Consider the following 18,659-nt stretch of genomic DNA (forward strand, 5'->3'; position numbering starts at 1 on the left):
TCTGAGATTTTCCCTTAAATCAACTGAACATAAAGTTGAATTCCACAAAGCATGAAACCTTGTTGGATTACATTCTTCAAAAACCACAGCCACAAAAGGGAGCAATCAGAGCACTCAGAGCAATCAGTTAGAAAAGAAAAATTTCCTTTGTATATGATACTCTAACATTTTCTCCCAAAGGCAAGGATTTTTTTCTCTGTATCCCCAGTACCTAGTATAAGTTCTTAATAAGTGTTTTAGAAAGCATGCATGATTTTAAATGTTACAATATTCTTAATAATATAAAGGAAGAAATTTCTTATATTATCTAGACTGAGCTAGGTGGGAAAAAAATTGGTATCCCTTAATTCAATAAAAAGCCTATTGATGCAAGTGAAAGAGAGTGAAAAAGTTGGCTTAAAGCTCAACATTCAGAAAACGAAGATCATGGCATCTGGTCCCATCACTTCATGGGAAATAGATGAGGAAACAATGGAAACAGTGTCAGACTTTATTTTTTTGGGCTCCAAAATCAATGCAGATGGTGACTGCAGCCATGAAATTAAAAGATGCTTACTCCTTGAAGAAAAGTTATGACCAACCTAGATAGCATATTGAAAAGCAGAGACATTACTTTGCCAACAAAGGTTCGTCTAGTCAAGGCTGTGGTTTTTCCAGTGGTCATGTATGGATGCGAGAGTTGGACTGTGAAGAAGGCTGAGAACCAAAGAATTGATGCTTTTGAACTGTGGTGTTGGAGAAGACTCTTTAGTCCCTTGGGCTGCAAGAAGATCCAACCAGTCCATTCTGAAGGAGATAAGCCCTGGGATTTCTTTGGAAGGAATGATGCTAAAGCTGAAACTCCAGTACTTTGGCCACCTCATGCGAAGAGCTGACTCATTGGAAAAGACTCTGATGCTGGGAGGGATTGGGGGCAGGAGGAGAAGGGGACGAAAGAGGATGAGATGGCTGGATGGCATCACTGACTCGATGGACGTGAGTCTGAGTGAACTCCGGGAGTTGGTGATGGACAGGGAGGCCTGCTGCGATTCACAGGGTCGCAAAGAATTGGACACGACTGAGTGACTGAACTGAACTGAATTGAATTCAATGTAATTCTCATTTTCAAGAGAACCAAAAGAAGCAAGTCCCAAAAGTTAAAATGACTTATGACTTAACCAAGATGACACAGCTAATTAACAGTTAACTGACATCAACTTGTCACTCAGTCAACAAATATTTGCCTAGTTCATACAATATGCGATTTTAGGAATGAGGGCACCAACTTGGGAACAGTGAATAGACCAAAGAACTAAGTAATTTGTACTAAGTACTAAGTACAAAGTACAAAGAAAATGTTTGGTTAGTCAAAATACTTGTTCCATAGATGGAAATACTTGTTCCATAAGATGGAAAAACCCAAACGGACTTTTTGGCCAATCCACTAGATCACCTCCAAGTAGAGAGAAAATAGTCAAATTTGAGGTTGTAGCTGCTATGAAAAAAATAAAATAAGGTAGTGTGATAGAGGTGCTGCTCAAACCAGGACGTGCAGGAAAGGCCTTTCTGAGGTGACAGCTGAATGAAGAGGAGGGCGTAGTTATATGAGTACCCAGGGGAAAAGGGCACTCCAATTCAAGTGTATATGGAGAAAAGAGGAAAATGAGGTTTTGTCAAGAGCCTAGATGTTATTCTGATTGTGACAGAAAGAGAATGTTAAACAAGACTCAATTTCAACTTTACAAAAATCCCTCTGTCAAGTGGCAAACAGTAGGGAGACGGGTATGGAAATAGACCAGATGGAGGCTACTGTCATGGTTTAGCCAAGGTTCCTCGTAATGGAGATGGTGATAAACACTTCGATTTAAAATAGGTTTGGGGGAGACAGGTTCAAGATGGTGGAGTAGAAGGACACGCCCTCACCCAGTTCTTGAGAGAGCACTGGAATCACAAATAACTGCTGAACAGTGATTGAACAGGAAGACGCTGGAGCCCACCAATAAAGACACCCCACATCTAAAGACAAAGGAGAAGCCACAACGAGATGTTAAGAGGGATGCAATCATGATGAAATAAAATTCTGTAACTGTTGGGTGGGTGACTCACGACTCACAGACTAGAGAGCAATTATACTACAGAAGTTTTCCCACTGGGCTGAAGATTCTGAGCCACACATCAACCTTCCCAACCTGGCTATCCAGCAACAGAAGGAGGAATCCCCAGAGAAACTGAAGGCCAGCAGGATGATTGCAGGACTTCTGCAGGACTGGGGGAAACAGAGACACCACTCCTGGAGGGCACACACATGGTCTTGTGCACACCAGGACCTAGGGAAAAGGAGCAGTAACCGCATAGGAGCCTGAACCAGACCTACCTGCTAGTGTTGGACGGCCTCTTGCAGAGGTGGTGGTAAGGGGCAGTGGTGGTGGCTGTGGCTCACCACAGGGACAAGGAGCAGCAGTTCTTGGAAGTACTCAATGGCTTAAGTTCTAAAGAGGCCCCAACGTCAGCCCCAACAAACAGTCTGTAAGCTCCAGTGCTGGCTCACCTCAGGCCAACCAACCAACAGAAGCCCCACCTGTTAGCAAACAAAGTTTTGCTGAGCAAGACCCAGCTACACCCACCATCAATCCCTCCCATCAGGAAGCTTGCACAAGCCTCTTGCATCATCCACCAGAGGGCAGACAGCAGAAGCAAGAAGAGCTACAATCCTGCAGCCTGCAGAATGAAAACCACAATCACAAAAAGTTAGATGAAATGAAAAGGAAGAGGGTTATGTCCTAGATAAAGGGACAAAATAAAACCCTACAAACACAAATGAAGTGGAGGCAGGCAACCTTCCTGAAAAAGAATTCAGAATAATGATATTGAAGATGATCCAGGATCTTGGAAAAAGAATGGAGGGAAGGATCGAAAAGATGCAAGAAATGTTTAACAAAGACCTAGAAGAACTAAACAGAGATAACAATACAATAACTGAAATGAAAAACACACAAGAAGCAATCAATAGCAGAATAACGAAGGCAGAAGAATGGATAAGTGACCTGGAACACAGAGTGATGGAAATCACTCCTGACAAACAGAATAAAGAAAAAAATGAAATGAAGAGAGCCTAAGAGACCTCTGGGACAACATTAAATGCACCAACCGTTGCATTATATGGGTCCCAGAAGAAGAGAGCAAAAGGACTCAAGAAAATATTTGGAGAGATAACAGCTGAAAAATTCCCTAACATGGGAAAGGAAACAGTCAACCAAGTCCAGGAAGCGCAGAGTCCCAGGCTTTTTTTTTTTAAAACCCGACGATGAACACACTGAGACACATGGTAATCAAACTGACAAAAATTAAAGACAAAAAAATATTAACAGCAACAAGACAAAAACTACAAATAACATACAAGGGAACTCCCATAAGGTTTTCAGCTGATTTCTCAGCAGAAATTCTGAAAGCCAAAAGGGAATGGCATGATATATTTAAAATGATGAAAGGGAAGAACCTACAACCAAGAATACTCTGTCCAGTGAGGCTCTCATTCAGACTTGACAGAGAAATCAAGTTTTACGGACAAGTAAAAGCTAACAGAATTTAGCACCACCAGACCAGCTTTGCAACAAATGCTAAAGAAACTGCTCTAGGCGAGAAAGAAGCAACTTAAAACAATCTGGTACATATACAAACTGCTATACTGAAACCTCAGGGGAACAGCAAACCCAAAAACTACAATAGATAAACACACAGAAGAGAAAAAGCAACCAAACCCAACACCAAAGTTAGTCATCAAACCACAAAAGAAGAGAATGAAAGAGAAGGGAAGAAAAAATACCTACAAAAACAAACTGAAAACAATTAAAAAAATAGCAATAGGAACACAATACTTATCCTTAAATGTATAAGGATATTTACATCTATTCTTAACCTTAAATGTAAACAAATGGATTAAATGCACTACCAAAAGACATAGAGTGGCTGAATGGATGCAAGAACAAGACCCATATATATGATGTCTAAAAGAAATCCACCTCAGATGGCCAACAGGCCCATGAAAAGATGTTCAGCATCACAAATTACTAGAGAAATGCAAATCAAAACTACAATGAGGCATCATCTTACACCAGTCAAAATGGCTATCATGAAAAAAAATCTACAAACAATAAATGCTGGAGAGGGTGAGGGGAGAAAGGAACCTTCCTACTCTATTGATGAGAATGTAAATTGGTACAGCCTTTACAGAAAACAGTATGGAGGTTCCTCAAAATAAAAACAGCCACTGCATGACCCTGCAATCCCACTCCTGGGCATGGATCTGGAGAAAAACAAGGTTTGAAAGGATACATGCACTTGAACTCACTGTAACACTGTTCACAACAGTCAAGACACGGAAGCAACCTAAAAAGCCCATCGACAGGTGAATGAATGAAGATGATGTGGTACGTATACACAATGGAGTATTACTCTGCCATTGCAAGAATGAAATAACGTCATTTGCAGCAACATGGATGGACCTGGAGATTATCATACGTAGTGAAGTAAGTCAGAGAAAGAGAAATATCGTATGATATTGCTTATATGAAGAATCTAAAAAGAAATTATACAAGGGAACTGTCCTGTACAGCACAGGCTGTGTGGCATCCTAGATGGGAAAGGAGTTTGGGGGAGAATGGATACATGCCTACGTGTGGCGGAGCCACCCTGCTGTGCACCTGCAACCACCACAGCATTGTTAAACAGCTGGACTCCAATACGGAATTAAAAGTTTAAAGCAAAAACAAACACAAGTTAAAAGTCTAAAAACAAATAACACACAAACAAAAATACCCAAAATATGTTTTGGAGAGAGAGGTAAAAGGAGATGCCATCTGATGGGCCGGATGTAGGAGAAGGAGAAAGAAAGGAATCAAGAATGGTGCCAAGGTTCCTGGCCTCAACAACTGGGAGAGCGCTGATGGGACTGAGTGAGATGCGCAGCGTGGGGGGAAGGGAGCCAGCCTGCAGTCATGGCCATATCAGGTTTGAGATGTCCAGCAGATGTGTCTGACAGCACTGGCTTGGTAAATTTGGATGTCACCAGAACACAGGTGACCAGATGACAGCACCAAGGAAGAGAAATGTGCAGAACTAACTGTATTCATGCACTCATGTAAATATTTAGTGCAAATGTAATGAACTCCTGCATACTGGCGCCATGGAAGTGATGGGCCTATGGCAAACCAGAGTAAAGGCCCCCAAGGGGATGGCAACCACGTGGCTTCTATTGAAAGGCTGTACCATGTTATTAGATCTCATAATTTTGGGTGAGAAGCTACATTTCTATATTTACTATGGGGAAAAAAGTGACCTCTGATTTAGCACCCGTGGGGCTGCAGGTGCAGTTTAAGGTGCTAGAGTGACAAAAACAAATTACGATATAATTCTGACCTCACATCTTCTAAGAGCTCTACTAGAATCCATGATCCACTGAGGCGAAAATAATCAGAAATAAATAGGTAAAATTCATAATACAGTGCATTTTGTACCATGATAGAGATATAGGCAACTTAATATGAGAACGCAGAGAAGGAACACTCAAGTTGTAAAAGGGGGAGGCAGTAAGCACGGCAGGAACAGAGGGACAAGGGCAAGCAAGAAAATAAACAAAGGGAGGCACCAATGGGGAGCTGCAAGCAACTCTGTGCTGCTGGAGAGACACAAAGACACTAGTTTTCACTGCCTTGAGAGGTCAACAGGGGAGAAGTCATTCTCAATTGTACACCTGCCAGAAATGAAAACATAACATAATGCTTCTACCTGTAGGGCTATAAACTATATTTGATATTTTAATTCATATAATGACAAACTATAATTATCAATATTTACATGCAGGCTCAGTTCAGTTCAGTTCAGTCGCTCAATCGTGTCCGACTCTTTGCGACCCCATGAACTGCAGCACACCAGGCCTCCCTGTCCATCACCAACACCTGGAGTCCACCCAAACGCATGTCCATTGAGTCAGTGATGCCATCCAACCATCTCATCCTCTGTCGTCCCCTTCTCCTCCTGCCCTCAGTCTTTCCCAGCATCAGGGTCTTTTCAAATGAGTGAGCTCTTCATATCAGGTGGCCAAAGTATTGGAGTTTCAGCTTCAACATCAGTCCCTCCAATGAACACCCAGGACTGATCTACATACTCCTATTCACCTGTTTTTGAAATTTAACTAATTTTCTCACTTTCAGAAATGTGATTTTACATCTCAAACACTACATCCCTACGTAGGCCCCCAAAGGTGACTGGTCAATTAAGTACTGCATTCTTTGTGGACCATGTTTCTGTATACAGTGTCTGTTGTGTTGTCACCGCCGGCGGGGCCGAGGCGTGCTCCTTCCCAGAGTCCCAGCCCTCATGAACCTGCTACTGCAGGACTCTTTCTAAGGCAAACCCAACCAGGCTGTCTCCTGGGTTCACGTGTCTGCCCACCCTGATTCTGAGCTCTTCGTAGGGCTGTTTTCAATTTTGTATCCTTTGTACCTGATACCATCTACTGAGCAAAGGGAAAACTTCCTCTAAAGCACCTTCAGTTACACATTCAAGCAGTCCACAGTGTGCCCAAATTTACCAGGTGCCCACCTACAGCTTCCATGCTCAGTTAAGTATGAAACAGAACTTACGACCATACAGCTACTAACCTCTTAAGTGTCATTATAGGAACTGTTAGCCTGTTCTCTTTAAGATCCAAATCAAATAAAATAGTAGCAAATCTAATCACAGCAATATATGAAAAAAAAAGATGTAACTATCAGGCTAGATTTATCTCAGGATTCAAGGTCAGTTAACATTTGATAACTCATCAAGCTTTAGTCTTAGTACACTTTACTTCATGTTCAGAAAGGTGTTTTTTTTAAAGCTATTTGTATATACCAGCAATACTGTATTTTCCTCCAAAGATAAAGAACACATTTCTGGTAGCAAGGAATGCAGTGTTTTTCCAGATCAAGGATTCTTAGGATAAAACTGAGGTTAAAAATAGGACTAATAATTAGTGCCATATGTATGCATGTGTGAGGTCATGGGGGAAGTATATTACACAATTTAAAGTTTTTAACTAAACCTACCAGAAATTCATAAATGATGAGATCTGCAGAAGCAGTCCTACCTAGGAGATGGTGAACTATCCATTAATACTATCAAATAGAGCTCACTTACCATTTTAAGAGTACAGTAAGACAAAGCTGCAACCAGGAGGCTGGATTTCAGATGGGAAAGTGTGTGTGTGTGTGTGTGTGTGTGCGTGTATGTATGTATGTGCGTGCGCTCTCTTACAGAATCTAGAAAATCAAAGCCAAACAGGAAGAAAAGGGAGAATCTTTTCCACCTTGGGGAAAGTATGGAACAGAGATAATGCAAAGGTCAGGATGAACTATCTAAGGAAATCCAGATTCTTGTGTTAATTAATATGTTATTCTTCAAACAACCACTGGCTCCCAACTGGGTTTCCAAGATAAAAATACCTTCATGTCACTTCTCTGTTCACAACGCTCCCATGGCTTCCTATCTTCTTGCCAAGTCTTATGGAGACCTGGAAGATCCCACACAAATCTGGTCCCTCTCTAACTCTTGGATTTAATTTCCTGACACTCTCCCTTGTTCACTCCACCAGAGCCATCCTGTCCCCTAGCTGTTTATCACACATCTAGGAATGGTCTCCAGAGGTGTAGATCTGTGCTGGTGGTTCAGAATCCTCCTCCAGGTATTCTAGTGGGTCGTTCCTCATTCCTTTGGGTCTCGGCTCAAATGTCACATCAGCAAAGCCTTCTCACTCTCCCAGATAAAATAACACGCTATCCTAGCCACGTGCCGTATCCCTTTTATACACTTTTTCTCTAGTTTTCATTACACCAGATATGTTTACATCGACACCTTTATTCATTTTCTTATCCCACAAGAATGCTAAGTTTACAATGGCAGGGATTTAGTTAAGTTCACTGCTATATCACAAGAGCCTGACTCATGACAGATATTCAATAAACATTTACTGAATGAATCATTCAACAGTAGAACAAGACTAACATAAAACTTCTGATTTTATGCAGGTGACTATATTCTAGTGTAAATCAATAAACTGTCTTTCTTGTTTACACATCATATGTTGATTAGTATGTGTCAACCTATACTAACAGAATTGTTATCTGTGAACCTTCAAGTATCTCTCCCTCTAATGAAAAAGAAACTCACCTGTGCAATAATAGAAAGAATGCCAAGGACTGCTATAAATGCTGCAACACTTTCTGGTGAAAATTTCATTATCTAGAGGATTTCCAAAAAAGTAACGTTAATAAATATAAAAGCAGAATAAATACCATACTAACATAACTACCTGTATATTAACATTAAATAGGCCAAGAAAAGAAAATGCAATTCATTCATAATCAAAGAACTCCTCAAAGGAAGAATCTGGCATTCACTGAGAACCAAAATTATAACAAGGTAAGATGATGAAAATAACAGCTACTTAACTCAGATTAAGTAAATTTAAATCCTGATCCCTTAATTTTGATTTCCTAAATTGTAGACTGCTATCAAGCATTTAAAATCTATTTTACAAATAAATATCATACCACTTTGTAATTTTCATGCATATTGATAAAGGCTGAATCTCTGCCAAGTAAGATTAGTGTCAAGAAGAAAAAAACTAATGCTCTCATTCTGGCTAGCTGCTTTATTAGTATATGCTCTAAATCACAAAGAGACTGTTGCTGCTGCTGCTGCTGCGTCGCTTCAGTCGTGTCCGACTCTGTGAGACCCAGGCTCACAGAGCAGCCCACCAGGCTCCCCAGTCCCTGGGATTCTCCAGGCAAGAACACTGGAGTGGGTTGCCATTTCCTTCTCCAGAGAGACTGTCTGGGGCAGGTAAATGGATTAAAGCATTCCGTCACCTCTGTAAGGAACACATAAACTCAAACCACACACATTGACAGGAAGATTATCTCTTTTTGCCTAAGCCAAGAGTCTTAATAGAAATGCATCGGTCACACTAACTAGGAAGTTAATTCTAGTGAGCCGTTATTTCTAAAATGATAGTCATTTAAAAAAGTCTCTAATAGCTCTATCAAGATTAAATTTTTTTATTAAGGCACTAAACAATGAAAGAAAAGTCCACTTTAGCAGAAAAGAATTTTACCTGTCTGAGGTATAAAAAAAAGCTGGAATATTGGCCTGCCTCTGGTAAGTAGGAGAGAAACACGGTAATGCAGATGAGCAGCACGATGGAGTCTTGGCCCACCTTTTTTAAGGACTAGAACAAGAAAAAGACCGGTATACGGTTTTATATCAAAACACTGAACTATGCTTAAGAACAGGCAGAGGTATCTTCTGGCAGTGTACATACAGACACCTAGTTGTCATTTTTTTCCCCCAGTTTATTCTCATCCTCCCCAAAACTATTCTGAAGTTTCCAAAGTAGTTTTAAAAATCCATCACGAAGTTTTCCCCAAAGAAACATCTGCAACAAAACATTAATGCTGCACTGAATCACACATTCATGTTTTTGCCAAAATGTATAAAATTACCGCAAAGGGGTCGGCCTGTTCCCAGGAAATGGGTGCTCCCCACGACGCAGGCCGCATCTTCTCAGGTAATGACTCCGGCACGGCAACCAGGATAAAACAAATATCTAGCAAAGCTATTGCTGTCGCCAGGACCACCACCAAGCTGTCCCCATACACTCGTCCAAGATAAGCGCCAATTGCAGGGCTGGTTACCAAACTTGCAGCAAATGTTGCCGAAACCTGCAGCAAATCAGTATCAACAGAAAGAGATCAGTAAGGACATCCTGGCTCCATTCCTTCCACACCAGGGAGACTCTGACTGACGTCAGTCCTCCTACTGCTCCCGTTCCTCCTCCCTGTGCCGGTTTTCTTACACATTCTTCTTTTGCAGGAGGAGAAAAGAATTAGATTCTTAACTAAAAATATGTAATAACCTCTAAGATAGTGGCTTCAAACTTTCTTTTAAGCCTTGGCACCCTCTGTTTAAATAAATCCTGCTGACAAAGTTATAAGTAAAAATATATTAAAAAATAAACAAGAATTGTTTTAGTTGAAGAAGGGTTGGGGGCCTGGATTACTGTCCAAATACCCTCCCTAACCCCAGCTGCCAGGCATGCTGGTTCCCAGGTGCCTCCACAGTCCCATGGTGCTCTGTGGAAAGAGTCTAAAATGATACTCTATGGAAATTCAATACCACTGGGGCTTCTCCCCCAATACTAAAGTTAGATGAATTTTTACTGGCTGAAATACAGCTGAAAGACTTTAAAGTTTATCTCTTCAGCAGTAACAGTATTAAGCCACAACATAAAACTGAGCTTGGTCTTCATTAGGTGGTAGGGTTAGGAAGAATGAGAGCTTTGATCCTTGACATTGAGCACATCTCTAACCATGTCTCTCTCAAATTCTGAGGAAGTCCATACATGTCTGGTTGAAGATGCAGATTAAAGTAGAGGAGACACAGGTGGAGAAAAACCGCTAATCGCAGACATATCTGCCCTACTGGACAAAGTGTTCTGCAAACCAACAGTAGATGTGACGGCACGTAACACCTGAGAGAGACCACACTCTTCAGAGGGCAGTTAGAAATTAATGCTGAAGGTCCATGAGTTCCTGCTCACTACTCTGCGCTTTATTGTTTCTATGCTCTTTCTGACTTTTGCATGGAGCATTTAACCTGCACAGGAGTGCTTATTTATAGCTGCTTAGTCTTTCTTTAATATTTATGATTTATGTACTTGGCGGCACTGGTCTTGGCGGCAGCATGCGGGATTTCTAGCTGCAGCACGCACACTTAGCTGTGGCATACAGGATCTAGCTCCCTCCCCAGAGGTCCGATCTGGGCCCTCTGCTTGTAAGTGCAGGGGCTCGGGCACTGGACCACCTGGGCAAGTTCCTATAGCTGTTTATTAATCATACACGTTCAGGATAAGCAATTCGATTGTCAGTGGTCAACTCTCTGACAAATACATAAAATTCTAATAACTATCAACAATCTAGCTATCAACCCAAACATTCATCAACTAGTAAATGGCTAAACAAAATGTGGTACGTCCCACACAGTGGAATACTACACGACAATAAAAAGGAACTACTGATCTATATATCAGCATAGATAAACCTCCTAAGATTATGCTAAGTGTAGACACAAAAGACTACAATTTACATTATTTCTTTATATGAAATTTCTATTGAAAGCAAAACTACAGAGACAGAAAGTAGCTGCCTGAGGTCAGGGGTGAAGTGGAGATGGATGCCAGATGTGCCCAAGGGAACTTTTCAGGCTGATAGAAATGTTTTAAAACTGGATTCTGGTAGTACTTTGTTTCAGTAACTCTAGAAATTAATTGTAGTGGGCTGTGGTTTCAGAGGGACCTGGGTATAAGCAGAGCTCTGGCACTGAGCTGGGAAAGGGGCAATGGCTCTCATTGTGAAAGTCAATGAATATTCTCAGGATCACAGTGCAAAGGCAGAGTGAAAAGGCCTAATCAGAGTGTAGGTTATTTCAGGTCACTTCTCTTCTCCTCAGTTCTTCCCACCTGGTGGCCATTTGTTCCTGACCGAACAGAAGGAGGGCCACAAAGACCACATTAACCTCTTTTATCCGCATCCATATAACTTTGAGAGACTGAAGTTGTCGTTTCCTAGTTGTGCCTTTAAAACATAAAGCTTCCAGGCTGAAAATTATTAATTTCAAGGATTTAGCTAAGACAAAATAAATTACTTTAGCAAAAACAGAAACAATCTGGACTATGGCCACAAAACTGATTTATCTATCCACATAAAATGGATAATTTTATAGTACGTATGTGTGCATGCTCAGTCACGTCTGACTCTTTGTGACCCCATGGACTGTAGCCACTAGGCTCCTTTGTCCATGGGATTTTCTAGGCAAGAATACCGGAGTGGGTTGCCATTTCCTCCTCCAGGGGATCTTCCCAACCCAGGGACTAAACTGGCATCTCTTCTGTCTCCTGTATTGAGCAGGCAGATTCTTTACCAACTGCGGCACCCGGGAAGCTGCTTAAAAACATCCTGGCTATCATCAACCTTTTATCATTTACTCTTGAGTTTACAGCGGATTAGTTTTTTCTAAGTTTCTTACTGTATTTCTCTCAAAATCCTCTTAATTCCATGATTTTTTAAATATTCTTTTTGACCTCTGAATCAAAGATAAAACAGTCTCTCATAAAAGTAAGATTCAGCCTGACACGATATTCTAGTGCTTATTTAATAGGAGATGCTTGCCGTGTATCTGCTGAAACTCATCCCATTTCTGGCTATCTAATCATGATCTGTTAACTTGATTTGACAGACAACAGACTCTACCGCCACTAAGTATTTAGTTTACCAAAACAATGTTCAGTGTCTGGCAAACTACCACCTGTGGGCTAAATCTACCTATAAATGGTTCTTTCACATTAAAAGTGATGTAAACACATGCCCACAAGGAAAAACAAAAGAATACGGGAGACAAACGTGCAAGGACTAGTAAATAGGCCAGAGAGCACCAATGCAAGGTAAAATGAATACAGACAACAATACTGTACTACAATTACGTAGTATGATAAATATACAACAGCAATTATATTACAATATATTAATGTATCAAAGTAACACTTTGTGTACTTCAAAGTTAAATAATGTTATGTCAGATTTATTCAATAAAAATTAATTTTAAAAAGTTGAATATGAGAGAGAGACTATATGTGGCCCACAAAGCCACAGAAAAGGTTTGGGATCCTGGAAATGGATATTAACCTATTATCTTTTAGATGAGCCACTAAATATTAGTAATTTTTAGTCTTATTACATATTAAATAGTTCCTTTAGTAGTTTATTAAAAAGAACTTCTATAAGGTAAAAATATTTCACTATAATTTCAAATCTGACATGTCTGACAAATTCTGTATGAAAATAACAGAACTTACATGGCTTTTGTACTGAAAAAAATTTTTAATGTAATCTAATGGATGATTTTTATAAAATGTATTTATGCAAAAAAATCTTATAATGCAAAGGCTGTACTCCTTGTAATAAGAGACAACATGGGGTGTTTTTCAGCAAATAAAGGTATTAGACTAAACATACCAGGCCATACGCCATACTTCTTTCATGTTCTTGGGTTATATCTGCTACATATGCAAATACCACTGAGAAAGTCACTGCAAAAACCCCAGAAACAGAGATAACAGCAAAGTACCACCTAGGATTAAAAGACAATTGACAAGAAAAGGTTAGAACAATTACCATTACCTTGATCTACCTTCATTTTATAAGTGAACTAATGTAAGAACAGCTAATTTCAGTCAACAGCTAGTAGACAATTCATAGATTAATCCTTCTATAAATCATAAGCTCCAGATATTACAAAAACATTGGGCTAGAAGTGGGCCTTCAATAGCAGCTCAGCCACTATGCAGGAATATTTAAAATTAGATAATGTTTTCAGGTCAATTTTTTACCCAGCTGTTGGGTAAGTGGCTTTGTTGTTGTTTCTACTAAAAATAGCAAAAAACTAGAGTTTATTGTAATTCATCTCATTTCCCATCACAGTACTACACAAAAAAACAAAATTTAGTAAATAAAACTGAGGGGGCAAGTTAGTTCCTCAGTTTCTATTACCTTAAGTATATATATAAAAAACTAGATGTTTTTCCTTAAGTTATCTTTAGCTTTTCAAATGTTGCCAAAACAAAGAATTCAGTTTCCATATATATAGAAGAAACCTATATGGCAGTGTCCAATATAAATACTATGAAATGAACAAAAGCCATTTTAAAAAGCAAACTACATTTTGCTATTCATGATTCAAACATCCCTTGCTGAGAATAAGAAGTTTCTGCTGTAATGATGACTTTCAGTTTTTAAAGTCAAGTATAATTACACTTCACTTTCAAAATACCATGCCACAAGTACTTTACTGCTTACTAGATTTTTTTCTAACATGCTGCTTTTCACAGCCAATAATTTGTTCATGTCCTAGATTTGTTCAGTAAGATTTCATTTACATGATTAGCATTCGTCAGGGGTTTGGCCTTTAGGGCAATATCTCACCTATGCGAAAGGAAGATTCTGCCCCATAAATACCCCTGGTTCTAGATACACCATGGAAATACAGCCCATCTATGATGTAGAAGTAACTAACATTAACACTCAAGTGGCGAAGAACATTAGTCAAAGAATTAACACAGTTATCTACAACTAAACTGGGCTCTATTATCTTGGGAAAATCATTCTCATTGTGAGTTTTCCCTCCCTTCTTCCCCAGTGAAAGACTTTTGATTCTAATCAAGGTGGCAAGGAGCCCAGTCTCTCTTAACTAAGATGTGCCTGAAATCTGACCAAAAAGACGCAAGCAGAGGTTGGGTGAAAATTCTAAAGTTTTCCTAAAAGAAGGCGATGTGCTCTTCTTAAGCCACTCCTTCCACCTTGCTGCCTGAAGGTGACAACAAGCTGGAACTCACATAAGCAACCATCCTGGACAGCAAGGTGACAGCAGAGGATGGCAGAGCGTGAAGACGAAAAAAATTTAGTTTCCAGGACCTGCCATATCAGCTCTGAACTGCTCAACTCCAGACTTCTTTCACATGGAGAGAGAAATTAGCAATGAATTTCCCTGATTTTAGGAAAGTACTATTTGGAACTGATATATAATTAGATCTCTTCCTAATTAATACAGATAATGATGATAAACTGTGTTTTTTTTTAAAAACATTCTACTTAAGAAAATTAGAAGTTACCAACTCTATCCAATCCCTAAAATACCATTTTGAAATTTGGGCTATGAAATCCAAAAGCAGGTTAGCTAGTTGTCTACATGCTTTCTATAGTGGCAACAAGTTCAAAATATTTTATTACTTATTACTATATTTTTAATTAGCTGTGTTATTCAGCTACTGTATTTTATCTGTATCAAAGAATAAATATATTAGAAAAATATATTTAAAACCTACATAAATAAGATGGAAAAAAGTGAAAGAAATGAGGGAATATTCAGAAAACAATTAACAGTTAATATTTAATTGCTATAATCTGAATGTGTACATACCATGGGCTGATTTTCATTAAAGGAATTGGGGCACACGTGAAAAATACTGTTAGCAGCAAGAAGGATTTTCGGCCCCAAACATCAGAAAGAGCACCAATAAGAGGGGCACTGAGGAATGACAACAAACCCTAAAAAAAAGTTAAATGAAGAAAATACATATACTATGTATACTGATGAGCCAAAAATAAATCATTTTAAAGAAGAATTTTAAACAAGTATATTTCTAAAAGAAGTACATCACCAAATTTTAGATAAGAAGCTTATTTCTTGTCTGTATATAACTGAAAATTCCCAAGACTGTCCAGAATCATCAGCAGGGCTTTGGTAGCACATTAAATACTAAATGTTCTAATGAATTTTTGACTACAACTCTACACTAGCAATTCTAGAAGGAATATTAGATGCTTATTTTCTGTTTATAAACCTGTTGATCACAGGGAATCAACAGTAAAGAAAATGTAGAATAATCAATACTTTACCATAACAATATATTTCATATTCGTGTATTTTTTAAATAGTTCTTTTCTCTTCAATATATATGCTTGTTGCTAGTTTACAGAAGTGTTCAGATCTCCATAATGAAAATGCCAACACATAAAACACAGGGGAAGTATGTTATGATGTGGCTTATCATTATTATACATAGTTGTCTATATCTGAGCCAAATCGATTTAAAACAGTTCATTTAAAAAGTGTTAAGCAATCCTCTGAGGTATATACTCCAATTGTAAAAATTAACACTTAGCAGATGATCTAATAGCATAAGGGACTGGCAGAATTACACATATCTAAGTGTACGTGTGCATGTTTGTGTACATGCATATACATATGTGTATACACAGGACTGATCTTACCTTTACTCCTTGAATTAGGCCATTCATCAGAAATGTATGTTTAGGGAAGGTTTCATGTAATACCTAAAAAATAAAAACACAATAAAAAGCTCATGCTACATTTCAGTCCTAGTAAAAGTTAAACTGCCTCTTCATAATACAATCGAATTTTATTTCATATAATTTTTAGGTTTGTATGACACTATGAGTATGAGTAAATACTAATAATACTAAACATTTACATGGCATTTACAATATCACAAGGCATTAAATTGCACATTGTAGCACATTATCTCCTTTAATTCTTCATAACAGCCCTATTGGAAAACTGATACATACAGAGGTTAAATATCTTATCCAACATCACAGTAAGGCAGGAAGTCAAGCTTGAAGGTCCATGCTTTATTCACTATGCTATCCTGCTTCCTACATATAACTGACTTACAACTCCCTTTACAGATAAGTGTATTATCTAAGATAGAAGACTAGGAGAATAAATAGAGAAATTTTAATTGCCAAAAGCAGACCTAGAGATAAAACTGGGCTTCCCAGGTGGCTCAGAAGGTAAATAATCGGCCTGTAATGCAGGAGACCTGGGTTCAATCCCTGGGTTGGGAAGATGCCCTGGAGAAGGAAATGGCAACCCACTCCAGTATTCTTGCCTAGACAATCTCATGGACAAGAGGAGCCTGGTGGGCTACAGTCCATGGGATCACAAAGAGTCAGACATGACTAAGCAACAAAGCACACAAAAATAAAATTAAGAAATATTACTCAAAATCACTAACATGGTAAAAATCACGTTTATGGTATTCATATATTTTGTGATTCCCAACCGAGGGGGATTTTGATCCTCAAAGGACACCTGGCAACATCAGAGACATTTCTGTCACAACCTGAGGGATGGAGGAGGGTGGCAGTGGAGAGGGAGAGGAAAGGTGTTACCGGCATTTACTGGGTAGAGGTTAGAAAGGCTGCTGAACATCCTACAGTACACAAGTCAGCTCCCCTTGTCCCACCCTCCACGACAAATAACCATGTGGCCCGAAATCTTAGTAGTTTAGAAATACTATTATTTGTTATTTATAGTAAAGACTCATGGATCTAAAGAAGGTGTCTGCAAACTTTTTCTGTGAAGGACCAGAGAGTAAGTATTTTCAGTTTGTTCTAACTCTGCAGGCCACACAGCCTCTGTCATAAACGCTCAACTCAATAAAAGCAGCCACAGACTATATGTAAATGAATAGGCATGGCTGTGTTCCAATCAAACTCTATTTACAAAAAAACAGGCTAGCAGTATTTGCTCTGGCCATAGCTTCCCCAAACCTTTCATAACTCAAATCTGCTTTTCTTCCAGTTACTACTAACAGCCAGTTTTTTTTTAGGGACAAGAAAGGGTTTGGTATTAGAAAGACTGAAAGACATAATGAATACCTACAAGAAACTTTATAATATGCTCAATCCTATTGATAACAATTCACTTTGCCAAGCTATCTTTCATTCTAATCAATCTGGTCTCTTTACTGTTTTTAGAATATTCCTGTGCTTTCCAACATTCATACTTTTATACATGATATGCTGTCCATCTTAAATGGACAGCTCAAACTCATGTTCATTGAGTCACTGATACCATCCAACCATCTCATCTTCTGTCACCCCCTTCTCTTGCCCTCAATTTTTCCCAGCATCAGGGTCTCTTCCAATGAGTCTTCCTCCAAATCTTCCACATTGCTACCAAACTTTCCTATCCAAAACAATCTATTTCTCCTTTAGGACCATATAATAGGCAGTTACAATACTCTCACATACAGCTTTGTAAGGGGTTTCGCCTGTGGCACTAGAGGTAAAGAATCCATCTGCCAACGCAGGAGATACAAGGAGACAAAGGTTGGATTCCTGGGTCAGGAAGATCCCCCGGAGAAGGAAATGGCCACCTGCTCCAGTATTCTTGCCTGGAGAATCCCATGGACAGACGAGCCTAGTGGGTTACAGTCCATGAGGTAGCAAAGAGTTGGACACAACTGATCAACTTACACTTCTGTGTTAGTTCATTCTTATACTTTTTCTCTCAAGGTATTTAATAAATATTTCAATTATATTTCAAACTTATTAAGGATAGAAAGGCACTATACCTACTATATATGCCTTGCATCTAATATATTTTTATCTCTATTGGTACCTCAGAGATAGTGCCTTTATACAGTAACTGTTCACTAAACATTCATAATTAACAGGTTAAAAATTCTGCCTTCAAAATGACTTAATATAACATGCAAACTGACTTAACCAATTTAAAAAAATAGAAACTCTCAGCAAAGAATACTAAGACATTGATACAGAAGAGATGCAGGAGGTCTGGAGTCCAGGGTCTTGCTCCTTAACACAGATTGTGCATCTAGCAGTTTGAAACATCAAATATTTCTAGAGCCATCAATACACTGAAAAAGTGAAGCCACTTCTTAGCATTATAGATCCTGCTGTCGTTAATTCTTTTAACCTAAATGTATATTATTTAGTCAACCAACAATCACTATTTGAATACCATTATGGACCAACCAAAAGGAGTTCGTCAAGGCTGTATATTGTCACCCTGTTTATTTAACTTATATGCAGAGTACATCATGAGAAACGCTGGACTGGAAGAAACACAAGCTGGAATCAAGATTGCCAGGAGAAATATCAATAACCTCGGATATGCAGATGACACCACCCTTAGGGCAGAAAGGGAAGAGGAACTAAAAAGCCTCTTGATGAAAGTAAAAGTGGAGAGTGAAAAAGTTG

General features: G+C 39.0%; 1 protein-coding gene across 2 annotated transcripts in view; it reads right to left on the minus strand.

The window, feature by feature from the left end:
• The window catches only part of MFSD14A (major facilitator superfamily domain containing 14A), a 53,236-nt gene that overhangs the window by 6,423 nt on the left and 28,154 nt on the right, over positions 1–18,659 (minus strand). For both annotated transcript variants that reach the window (XM_027536406.1, XM_027536405.1), the window contains 6 exons: positions 15,900–15,962; positions 15,046–15,173; positions 13,086–13,200; positions 9,519–9,737; positions 9,131–9,244; positions 8,185–8,256 (listed from right to left, as the gene is read on the minus strand). In XM_027536406.1, the coding sequence (XP_027392207.1) occupies positions 8,185–8,256; positions 9,131–9,244; positions 9,519–9,737; positions 13,086–13,200; positions 15,046–15,173; positions 15,900–15,962 (711 nt within the window). The remainder of the gene's footprint in view (positions 1–8,184; positions 8,257–9,130; positions 9,245–9,518; positions 9,738–13,085; positions 13,201–15,045; positions 15,174–15,899; positions 15,963–18,659) is intronic.

This window comes from Bos indicus x Bos taurus, chromosome 3, assembly GCF_003369695.1.
Source record: "Bos indicus x Bos taurus breed Angus x Brahman F1 hybrid chromosome 3, Bos_hybrid_MaternalHap_v2.0, whole genome shotgun sequence".
Taxonomy (NCBI): Eukaryota; Metazoa; Chordata; class Mammalia; order Artiodactyla; family Bovidae; genus Bos; species Bos indicus x Bos taurus.